A 12,385-nucleotide genomic window follows, 5' to 3' on the forward strand; every position below is an offset into this window, starting at 1 on the left:
ATATGTCATGGGAAAATGTTCCAGATATAACAGATAAGAGCATATATCTGTTGAAAACTCTAAATAAAACATGACTTCAAATATGTAAAAATCTTAATAGAAAAACACATGGAAGACAATGGACCAGAAAATTAAAAGTATATCAGGGTGGTAAGATTATGGGAGATTTTAGTTTTAGTGATTATTTTTTACATTTCAAAAGGTAAATGTAATTTTTTTCTAAATTGTCTATATGAAATATGTCTTACTTTTAGTCAGAATAGAAAGCAGTACAAATTATCTTAAAAAAAACACCACCAACAACAAAACCCTTCCATATACAACCCAAAACCTAGGGTAATCCTATCAAACTTAGATGACCAGGAAAACAGAAAAAATGATTGGGAAGGTTTTGAGAAAGCCAGCAAGTACAAGATCCTGAGTCAGGAGCCAGATGAGGAAGCAGAGTGGGCCATACCAGTGGAAAGATTCAAATGCAGAAGGCATGGCTGAGGGAGAGGGCTGGGGGCGAGGGGCCGGCCTTGGGGAGCCTGCTCTGGAGCCTCCCTTCCTGCCTCTCACTTAACATTGAGTGATTCTTTGAGGGACATAGAGCGCATTTGATACCAAAGGGCTTTTGGTCACTTTACTGTCCCCCTCAGGACTTGTGATGTTATTTGACTCTCCCTTTGCTTAGGGAACCTCCTCTTCTCAGTGGGCTGTGAGCTTGCAAGGAGGGTGTGCCTCTCAAAGTTCCTAGAAGTGAGCTTGGTGTAAACAAAAGGTGCTTGTGTTAAATTCTCCAAAGGGCTACCTATGTCTAACACACAAGTTCAAGTCCTAATATTTATGACTCCTTTCAACACTGGTCTGAATTTTCCCAAATCCTCAATGTAATTCTTATTGTTGTTATTTCACTCTAACAATACGTCTATCCCCATCTCTCCTCTGTGAGAGGCTTTATCCGTTCTTTAGAATGCCTTGTTTGTCTACCCTTACATTCCTGCTGGATTCCACGCACCAGTTTTCCCCAGCTGTGACCCCAGACTATGGAGAATAATTCTCATGAGCCCATCAGAGAGTGACTGGCAATCTTTTTCAGTAACAAGAAAAGGATGCCTTTAAAAGAAAAGTCTAAAGTCATCAAAACAATGGTATATCCTGTGTGAAACAATGCCTTGAAGTTTGAGGACATGTGGTTTGATCAGGTGCCCCAGCGAAGTTAAGTTGGGGGTGGCCACAGATGACGGAGACTCGCAGGCCTTGGCGAGTGCGTCCTCAACCCACCTCACACTTAGGGCTCCTCCAGGAGGAGGGGCTGCAGCTCGGACCCACCATTAGCACAATGATCCTCAGGCTGCTCCTGGCTCTCAACTTCTTCCCATCAATTCAAGTAGCAGGTAAACGATTTTGATTTCTTTCCTTCTCTGAGTTTTACCCGTGAAATTTGGGTATTTGAAGTGTAGTTTTGCTATAAAATGGCAATCTGCTATTTAGAAGCTCGCTGGTTCTCAGACTGTATTATGATATTTTAATGAACATCTTTTTGGAATGAAATAAAATTTATTTAGCTATTATTTGAAAATGTCATATATATATATTTTAATTTAAGAAAACTACTAATAGCAGTTTTGTTCTGAATGCTCTGGAATTAGACTGCCTGCATTCATGTCACAGACCCATTTCTCACTAGCTAAGAAAGCTGAGGCTAGTGTTTAAACTCTCTAAGCCTCAGTTTCCTTATGCGTGGAATGGCGATGGCAATAACCCCATCTCAAGGTCATTGTGAGGATAAAATGAAATGATCCATGTAAAATGCTCAGTGTCGTTAGTGCTTGGCTGGCACGGTAAGTGTTACTTGTAATTACTATGTCTACCAGAATTGCATGAGTGCCAAAATGAATTTGGAGTCATTACATAAACGGGCACAATACAGATGCTAATAAATTAGGTTTTTTGGTTTTGTTTTTATGAGGGGCTGAAATCCATTTTCTTAGATTAAAATCCCTTAGGGTCCCAATGATGAGGACGAGGAGGATGATACACCAAACACTATTACAAACCCCGTTTCAGATGAAGGGCTGGAGGGGTAGGAATGTTAATCTGCCCAAGGGTATGCAGGTACCAGTTGTTGGAACCAGGGTTTGATGCTAGAGCCTATCTATGCTCTTGACCACTATGCTATCCCACCTCACATGATGTGGTTTATAATTTTATAGCTGCAGACACACCCAAGGTTCAATCATCTTTAGAAAAGTCACAATTCCAAACAGAAGGAACTTGTTGCTTTGGTGGGCTAGGGTGAGGTGTTTGTTCAGCTTGGTCTTAGAGTTGGAAAAGGGTCCTGTGTGGCTCAAAAATTGGACTGATAGGGGTTGATGGGATGTTTAAATAGAGTTATTTCTTTCCCTTGAAGATACATTGAAAAACCAGTACCTTCAATTTTCTATTTCATTTATTTTGGTGTGAGAAGACCGCATTATTTGTTGTTCTTAAATATCACGTGCACGTGCTCCAAAGGGTATAATTTCCCAACCTGCATAAGTACAATAGTTACATATATGCCCATCTGTTTCATTGTTTGATGTGCCAGTGAGGGCACTTACAAACTGTGTGTATTTATAAAAGGTGCTCATATAACGAAACACAAGCTGGTGATGCGGCAGGCTTTGCCCCAGTGTCTAGGACCAAGCATTTAGAGCTACTAAATTCATTTAAAAAGTATTTTTACATTTATTTTTAAAAAGGTCTTTAAACTCTATTTTTAAGGGATCTTTAAAATTTATTTTACAATAATATTTAAAATGCCTTAGTTTATTAGACAGCAAAGAATTGGCAGAAAAGAAGGAGAAGCCTCACTCTGGCAGAAAACAAATGGGTGGTTGTACACAAAAGCACTTTGCTGAAGTGCCTTGTGGACAGCCATCTGCCATCAGTTCGTTCACTGTCCTTTGAAGGTATTTTTTTGCACGACTCAAAGCTTCATATTTTTCCTTTAGAACATCTGCTAAAAGGGGGGAGCTAAAATGGCAGTCAGAGGGTTCACACACGCAAAACCTTTGTTTTTTTCAACTTTAAAATACATCTGCTTTTCAAACACCAAATCACCCTCCTAATAACTTTTCAGGTTTGATGCTGAGTGGTCAGCCAGTGAAGTAGGGAAGGGTTTGGGGTAGAGAGGGCACTTCTGAAATGCTTCTTCCAATGAAAAAATGTTTGAGAAAACACAATGACAACATGCACAAGTGTATAGTCCATTCTCATCAGTGGTGCCAACCCTTCCATGCGCTCTCTGTTTCTCTGTATTTACCCTATAAGAGGAAAGAGCAAGATAATTCTCTGGTCAGAGTGTAATTGTCCTCCTTAGGATTGTGAGAGGCTACTGGTATGTCTGTGTTGAATGTATGTGTATGTTTAAAATACAGAAGAACAGTTCCCCCCCGACCCATGAATTTAATAATCCTAATGCATTGGCTCACAGTGTAGTTTAAAATACTTATTCTAGGAAGGTTAAACCTACCCTAATTCTTCATGATTTTAATGACACTCTAGAACAGTGGTTCTCAACCTTCTGGCCCTTTAAATACAGTGCCTCATGTGGTGACCCAACCATAAAATTATTTTCGTTGCTACTTCATAACTGTAATGTTGCTACTGTTATGAATTGTAATGTAAATATCTGATATGCAGGATGGTCTTAGGCGACCCCTGTGAAAGGGTCGTTCAACTGCCAAAGGGATCGCGACCCACAGGTTGAGAACCGCTTCTCTAGAAAGCTCTTTATGGCCAAATTAAAGAAATATGACCTAGAAAGTGTGAGGAAGCCTTAACTTAGACAATTCCTTTGCTCAAGTTACATGTTTTCTACCAGATTTGGGTAATTGTACCGTTGAGATCCATCACAGATTTCTCTGGGCATTGGAATATGAGTCCAGCTCAGAACAGCAGGCCCTGGAAAGGGGCCTGACTTGGGACTGACGATGGAAGGAGTGTGCATATTGTTCGCAGATGTGTAGCCAATATTGGCTATTTTTCAGCAAACTAGTTATTCACTCTGAAGACAAAATCAGGACGACACCACTTATTTTCTCCATGAGAGCATTTATTGTCATTTAATCTTAGCAAATAAACCGTCAAAATGGCCAGTTTGAGCAGGATTGGTTCCTCCAGTGCTGTTGCATTTCCCTCAGCATGTCTTCTTCTGAGCGAGCCAGGAAGGCAGAACGATGGTATTTAATCGTCTCAATGATCAGCAAAGCAAGGTAATTAAAAACTTTATTTTTAGTTCAGCAAATGACCCCTCTGAGGTAGCTGTACACGAAAGGGAGTAACCCACTTCACAAAAAAAGGGCTGCTCTGACTGGACGTGGGTAAGTAAGGTCAGAAGAGGAACATCAAAAATGCGATGTAACCAGCAAATTGCTGAATCTACATGACATTCAATACACTGTAGCCAGTTTTCCCAACTGTCCAGAAATTGATTGGGTGTTTTTGTCATTTCAAGTAAATTTGACGGACATTTCCAAAGTATAGACCTTGCTTAAGAATTGTCTTTTATTCTACCACCATTCCCTACAATAAGGTACTACTTTTTATGTTTTTCAAAGGCAACCACCCAGAAAGGACCTTTACGGCAAGGACTGTAAAATTAATATCGATATATCAATGTCAGGAAATAGAATGAGTCATTTTCACAGACAGACGAGAAATAGAAATGAATCTGTGATCCTAACTTTGAAGCCCTCACATTCAAACCTTTACTAAGGGAGGTAGGAGATCTCACTGTCTCTCTTTCTTTAGACATAGACTGTCCTCCTTCTTAAGGCCTTTACTCTATGCTCATGAGTGTATAAGTTCCATATGACTATTTTCAGCTTTTATCATGTGTGACGGTCCTCCTCCCAGTATTTCCTGCATGCACTGCATACTCACCTGGCTACTGCAGGAGGTAGCGTGGGGAGCACCCAGCCATCCTAACCAAGTTCTATGAGCTAAAATGTTCAGCACTATCTACTCACTTTTTTTTTCCTGTAAGAGGGAGAAAAAGAATGCATACAAGCAGTGAATACTGGAGTAGATTCGTTGGGTGGCCCGTGGCCCCTAAATCGTTCCTGGCTAGTCCCAGGAACCAAGGAATGCCTCCCCACAGGCCAGCCCTCAAAGCTCACCTCAAAGCTTGCCTTCAGAAAACCAGAAACGCCCACCCCTATCCAACAAACCATCTGCAGAGAAAGCAGAACCTGTGGGCCTGGGAGGGAGCCATCTGTGCTACGCCTGTGCTTCCCCCTCCCAGGCACTAAAGGGGTGTAATCTGCCGGGCAGGGCGGAGGCCCTCACAGTCCTCACGAGGAAGAAAAATCAATGGAGTCCCTTCCCCCCATCGTTTTGAATTTTGGTGCATCTCCGTGTGGCAAAAGCCTCACGAAATTTCACCATCAACACCATTCTTAACTCAGATAAGCAGACAAAGCCTTACGGTTTGTCCCCGCTGGCTGCCCTCCCCGCCCATCACCATATTTTGGTTCCTATTCATTTTGGATGCTCTCCTTTAAAGCAATGACAAAAAAAAGATAATGATTATAAAACATTATTTACAGAGGCATAAGACAAAGCAAAACCCTGCAGGAGAGCAAGAATAGTAAAGACAGAATGCCCACACCAGGGCAGGGAAGACGGGTTACTTTTAGGATGACCAGGGCACCCTGTCACGCAGGCTTCCCCTGAGTGTTGGCTGAGGACCTAAGGCTGGGGTGTCAGAGCATGGAGAACGGTGGCATGAGGAATGGGGAGAGATGGGAGATGGGACTCCTGCTTGGGGCTGTGAGAAGAAAATCCTCAGAGACCCAAGGAAGCTGAGGGGCATAAGTCTTGTCATCCCCACCCCAGCTGGGGATGAACAGGGCCACTCCCCGAGGGCGGGGGTGCATGTTGGCTGCAATGATGGGAATCATGCGGCTTGGCACGGGCTGCCCAGGCACCATGGAACCTGGGCCTGGTGTGACGTGGCTGGGGTGGGTGGGGCGGCGGCATCCCCTGCTGCATCAGAGGGTGGCGGGGGGCACTGCTGGCGAGGCATCATGTCGGGGTGCCCTGCTGCTCCCCGCAGGGCCGGGCCAGGCCCCCTGGAGTGCTAGTGTGCACGTGAAGGGTTCTGCTTTCAGCTTCTCCACGTGGAAGTCCTGGCGTTCAGTAAGCAGGTGCTGCCGCTGTTCTAAGCCTCCTTCTGTCCACAGTCATTTCCGGCCCCTCACCATGCTGAAGTGTGATCTCCAGTTTCGTCACCCGTGTCTCAACCAGGAGAGTGACCTTGATCTTTCTCTTCCAGGGCAGCCAGGTGCTTGGCTTTGGTGGCAGCTGAGGCGAGAGCAGCTGCTGTGGCTGTGGCTACGTTTCCTTCAGAAATGTTATGCGCGGCTCTGTTGCTCCCAATGTCACTTTCTCTTTCTTGACAAGTGGCACTGAGTTCCTTGTTCTCGGCCTCCTTTTCCTGGGATTTGGTTTCCTTGCTAACTTCCCTATCCTCTTCCTTCTTGGTATTTTTCATTGTCTCGCTCTTGTGCTTTCTCACTGTCATCCTTTTCATTTCCCCCTTTGTTTCTGCCTTTTCAGGCTGCTGACCATCAGGATCTATTCCCACTTTCCCCTCTTGAGCTCCTTCAAGTTCTGCTGGCTCCTCAGGCCCATGCCTGAGATGCAGCGGCTCTCCAGCCATAGGTGGGATCCAGCTACTGCTTGTACTTCCTTGATAGGAACTTCAGCCAATTCCTGGGGTACCTTGTCCCTGATCCACGAAAACTCCTGTAAAGATGTTTTTGTTGCAGCAGATGCCACACGGAGGGTCCACCCCAGATACCAAAAAGGCAGCAGTGCTCATGACTGGGTTTCCTGACTGACGAAAGGGGACAGGCTGGCAGGCCAGGGGCCCAAGGGAAGCATCTGAATCCTCAAGGGATGGGTCCTCAGTGGAAAGCCTCAAAAAGTGGAGGATGCATTCATCCTGAGTATGACTTCCAACATGTTCTGACACTGTTCCCACCATCCTTGTACATCTCCAGGGCCTCCAGGAGTAGCCGGTCTCCTGCTCAGTCCACTCTCTTCCGGCATGAGTAAATGTCAGTATGGAGACCACAGTTCTGCAAATCAACTGGTTTTTCCTTGTTCTTCTCAGGACCTGAGGTGATTGAAGATGTAGAGGCACAAGCCCAGAGGGTGTATCAGTCAATACACTGAAATGAGGAGTAGGAAGGACGTCCCATTGCCATGGGTTGACTTTCTGGATCCACTGGGTGATTAACAAACCCCCCACTGCTCTAGAAAGACATGAACCCTCATCACAGCACACACATCTCCAGTCAAGTTCCTCCAACATGGTCAAATATTCTTGGGGGTTTAGGCAATATGTGTCCATCATAAAATTTTGATATGCCAAATATATCTCTGGAGTCTTGGATTTGTTTTTTCCAATGAAAAACTCAGGAAGAGCATGTTGTTCAAGGTGAATGCAGTTATAACCAAACCACGACCATAGCTATGAATAGTAATGTGATTGGTCTTCTCTGTCTTATTATCTTTACCAAAGTCAATTGCATGACTTTGATCACCTTTGAAGGGATCTTCATCTTCCTTTCCTCCCGTTGTGACTGTTTTTTTTCACTCTTATCTAGATCAGCTAAGTGCCTCATTCACAGGTGTATTTTCACTATCTTTCTTTGGACTTCATTTTTTTTGGAAGTACCACTTCCTCTATGTTGGGTACAGGTATTGGGTCTTCCATATCCTTGGTAAGATCTTCTTGGTTATCTTCCTCTTTTTGATATCTGCATTTCCCATAAAGATTAGCTTGGCCTTTCTTTCCACTTTTCTTCCGTGAGTCTGTGGGTGTGGGAGGTGGAGAGGAAGGTGAATGTTGCCTCTTCAGAGCATTAGCTAAGGCCTTTCTATCCCTTCTCTCTGGACTTCTGACTGGCTCTTCACTCTTCATTGAAATTTGCTGTCAAAAACTCATGGGCTTTGTGTTCTGTCCACCTCATAATCCTTCTCATTCATCCATTCATTGAAAACATTAGTGTCTCAAATCCATTTTGCATGAAACTTCCATGGATCTTCTGGAATTGGTAGATCTTCATTTTCTACATTAACATAATTACCTTGGACCCAAGTATCATAGCTGTCCAGATAAAACCCCTAATGTCCTAATACCTACTTGTCTTTTCTCATCATGGGTCTCAACCACTCTTCATCTTCTTGTGAGGAAGGATATGGATAAATGTGGTGGGAAGCTTTGACTTCTCATCAGTAAATGTTCCCTGATGTCATTTGATGATATCTTTCAATTTGTTAGCCAACCTCAGATCAATTTCTAGAATTATGTAGATGTTGGGTCTGGTCAGACAATTGCTCAGCACCAATGTCTTTTTTTAAATATGTATATTGTTTTATTGATTTCAGAGAGGAAGGGAGAGAGAGAGATAGAAACATCAATTATGAGAGAGAATCATTGATTGGCTGCCTCCTGAGGGGGATTGAGCCTGCAACCCTGGCATGTGCCCTAGGCCGGAATCGAACCTGGGCCCCTTTAGTCTGCAGGCCAATGCTTTATGCATTGAGCCAAACTGGCTAGGGCTGCACCAATGTCTTTTCAGCGTTCATAAACATCTCAAGGTTATGATCCATTTGGGATGGATTCTGTAGATCAAGCCTCCACTATCCCTGTTCATTTTTATATGTGTAAGCAGTCACAAGAATGTGACACAAGGTGCCTCCAGCTTTGAAATCCAGAAAACATTTTGCCAGGAGTTTGGTAAAGGCCGGGTTGGTGACACACTTCCTAAAGGCATCTTCCTTGAAGTGAAGAAGCTGCACCGCAGCCTAGCCAGCATTTTATTAGTAGGTGCATCCGCATGAACATACTTTCTTGTAGTGCTTGCCCAGCCAGACCTGCACCAGTACATCCAATTCATACTGTCTCTGGGATCTCCCAAAACTTGCTAGCTGGGTCCCTGTGCTTCCATTGATAAATGTCCAGGCCCACCGCTGTCCCCTGGCCCGCTGCCACCTGATGCTGTGGCCATTATTGCCATCTGTCGTCCCCACCACTTGGCTTGCCCTGGCCCAGGCGGCATTCCTGTTCGCACCTGCCAGTGTATGTCTCTTTTATGCTGATTTCTTTGACTCCTTTGGCCAATGACATGGCGTTGTCATCAAAAAATGTACCCAGAGCTTTCAGTCTGAGAATCATTGCATGAGCATTGGTTTCTGAAGCTGGAGGGAAGGTAGCCCAGGCCCAACTGAGAAGTGGGAAGTAGGTGTCTAACTTCTTGCCCGTTACTCTCATTTTGATGACTATAGAAGAAAGATGTGCTGAATGGGATCAACTGCTACTCAGTCACTCCTTTACAGGATGTGAAAAAGAGACCCCAGATTTCTTTGGCCTTAGTATTTCAATACTAATTTCATAGGCATTTTAATTTAGTCTGTGTGTGTCACCATGTAGCTTAGCTGTGTTTATGTTTTCATTGCTGGAAGAGAGCCTGTACCATGGTGGAGAATTTCTTACTTAACTTCGAGCTGCAACTTTATCTCTGCATCATCATGACTCTCATCCTTTTCATTCGTCATCATCTTCGTTATCTTGGGGACTCTGGCTGCCAGGGCAACCAGGTTAATGGTTCCTGATGGTGTCATCAGAGTTACTCATTCACTGTTCACTTGACCTCTGACCTAATGCTGAGCCCCTTTCTACAGTGTTGGGGTCACTTTGTTGGCTCACCACCCGCAGTGTAATGTATTGATCACAGCAGTAACTTCTATTCATCACCCACTCATTCACATAAGAATCTGAATTATTGAAATGTCTTACATTTTAACAATGACATAGATTTCCTTGCTATGAACTTAGGTGGGTGTTTGAGTTTGACTTTTTTTTTCTTATTGAGAAGATAACAGGCTGTGCTTTTCATTGCAGAGGGATACTTGACATGTGGTGAAGTGTCAGAATGTCACTGTGGCTGTGTTTGCAACTTCCACGTGACCTGAGGACTTTCCTTGACATTGAGCACTACTAATAATCAGGATCCATAGTTTATGATCAGCTTTAGGAAGGTGGGTCCAGGAGGGTTCCATTTCTGAGCCACAGACTCTATCGCATGAAGTGTGGTTGAGAGTGGGCACACATGAGGAGACTGTTTCTTTCAACTGTGAGGCTCCTTGGGGGACTAAATAGGGTGTTTGTAAATGGCAGGTCTTGAAAGTACTGGATTCCTGTTTTCTAAAGTGCTTGCTTCTTCTGATGCTTTGGTAACACAGGCCTTTATTCATGTGCTCATTCAGGTATTTATTAACATCTTCTATGGGCTATTCTAGGTTCTGTGACAGATACAAAAACCCACTTTCAGCTTCAAGGAAGTAAAAATGGGAATTGTGAAATCTTTCTAAAATTCCCCCCCCCCCCGCCCCATTAAGGACTACCATCATGATACTCTGTTTACATTATTTATTTTGTGGGAAATGGTTATAAGCAGAAGAATCCATTGAATTGCTAGAATTTAACCACAGATATTTAGAGATGGGAGGGAACGCAGACAGCTCTCAATGTATAGGAAAGGAAGTTGTGCTGATGGTTCCTAGGAGATGCTTATAGAAAGATGACATTGCAATGTTTCCTGGCATTTTTGAATGCTTTTAGGGTGGACCCATCTTACTTATCCAATCTTTTTCCTTTCCTTCCTTCCTCCCTCCCTTCCTTCCTTCCTCCCTCCCTCCCTCCCTCCCTCCCTTCCTTCCTTCCTTCCTTCCTTCCTTCCTTCCTTCCTTCCTTCCTTCCTTCCTTCCTTCCTTCCTCCTCCTCCTTCTCTCTCTCTCTCTCTCTCTCTCTCTCTCTCTCTCTCTCTTTAAAAAAATTGATATCAGAGAGAGGAAGGGAGAGGGAGAGAGAGATAGAAACATTAATAATGAGAGAGAATCATTGATCAGCTGCCTCCTGTAAGCCCCCTACTGGGGATTGACCCTGTAACCCAGGCATGTGCCCTGACCAGGAATCGAAACACTTTAGTAAGATTAACATAGAATAGTAAGCCTTTATGAAGGGTTGGGAATTGAGCTGGATTTTAAAGAAAGATAGGATGTAAATGGTGATGTTAACATTTATTTTGCACTCATAATGTGCCAGGTACTGTTCTACCTGACTTTTTCTGTATAAAATCATTTACTTTCCCCTAAATCGTATAAGGCAGTTTCTATAATTATCTCCTTCTTATAGATGGGGAATCTGAGGCACAGAGTAGTACAGCAACTTGCCTATGGTCACACAGCTAATGAATAAATCCAGACACTCTTTCTCCAGGGTTCATGTCTCACCAATGCTCTGTTGCCTCAGGAAGGAGACACAATACAAATAAAGACATTAAACAAGGAATATTGTTTTATGTTTTGGAACCAATGGACAGTCTGAATGTTGGAAGACTTGGAAAGGTAGGGTAGAATCAGGTTAAACATTGATAATAGAAGTTTACAGTTTTCAAGGCATTGTGAAGAAGCTGAAAGGTTTTGGAAGTAGAATGGTCTAGAATAGGTATGATTGTAGAGACAAATGTCCAGGAGATTATATCATAACACTGTCATTTTACCAAGAAGAGGATAGTAGGTTAGAATTTGGGTGCCGAAGGTGGGATTAGAAAGAAGTGATTATTTATGAGAGATGTTCTGAAAGTAGAAGTTTCAGGACTTAGAGCCTGGTTTGGGATGAAGGCAAAAGAGAGGGAGGGTCAAGAAAAATGTCAGGGTTTCTGGCTTAACAGCGGAATGGTGGTATCTCCACCTGAAACCAAGGGGTTGTGAAACTGAGTTTTGGAGAAAAATAGTGTTTAACTTTAGACAAACTCAGTTTGAAGTAAAAGCTTGAGGTGTCAGAAAAATGTCCAGTACAAAGCTGAAGATATGGGAACTGGGTAAGAAGAAAAATAGTCTGGTTAGGAGTCAGCTGAAGAGAATGGTGGGCTAGTGAAGGAGACCAAGAATGTGTTTGAAGAGGCCAGGGGAATAAGGCTAGTGAAGTATTAAAGTCAAAGGAGGAAAGAGTTAAAAAACCCCCACAGTAGTTAATAACATTAATTGGTTAAGGAAAGGAGAAGTGAATAATAACTTGGGAAGGCCACTGGTTTGGCTCAAAGGAGGGGAGTTTCGACTTCTGAGTTTAGGCAGAGTGGTGGGGAAGGGAGATAAGACTTTTAAAGGGTTAAGAAAAAGGGCAGGAAATTACTAAAGTGAAAACAATTAGGAACGTTATCAGCTATAATGTTACCACTGTATTTTGTACATAGCGGGTATTAATAAATATCTGCAAATGAAGTGACTATTATGTTGACATGCGGAAGGAACTAAAATGTGTCTGAGTGTGAGTGAGTGTGTG

The 12,385-nt window shown here is 43.3% G+C and overlaps 1 protein-coding gene and 1 pseudogene across 1 annotated transcript in view; one reads left to right on the forward strand and one right to left on the reverse strand.

Moving 5' to 3' along the window:
- Nucleotides 1-1,293: 1,293 nt before the first annotated feature.
- CD28 (CD28 molecule) overlaps nucleotides 1,294-12,385 on the forward strand; it is a 24,851-nt gene continuing 13,759 nt past the window's right edge. Inside the window, exon 1 of the mRNA XM_014461937.2 lies at nucleotides 1,294-1,379. Coding sequence (XP_014317423.2) covers nucleotides 1,325-1,379 — 55 coding nt within the window. The 5' untranslated portion in view covers nucleotides 1,294-1,324. The remainder of the gene's footprint in view (nucleotides 1,380-12,385) is intronic.
- On the reverse strand, nucleotides 5,733-9,600 carry LOC102438252 (annotated as a pseudogene).

This window comes from Myotis lucifugus, unplaced genomic scaffold, assembly GCF_000147115.1.
Source record: "Myotis lucifugus unplaced genomic scaffold, Myoluc2.0 scaffold_3, whole genome shotgun sequence".
Classification (NCBI taxonomy): domain Eukaryota; kingdom Metazoa; phylum Chordata; class Mammalia; order Chiroptera; family Vespertilionidae; genus Myotis; species Myotis lucifugus.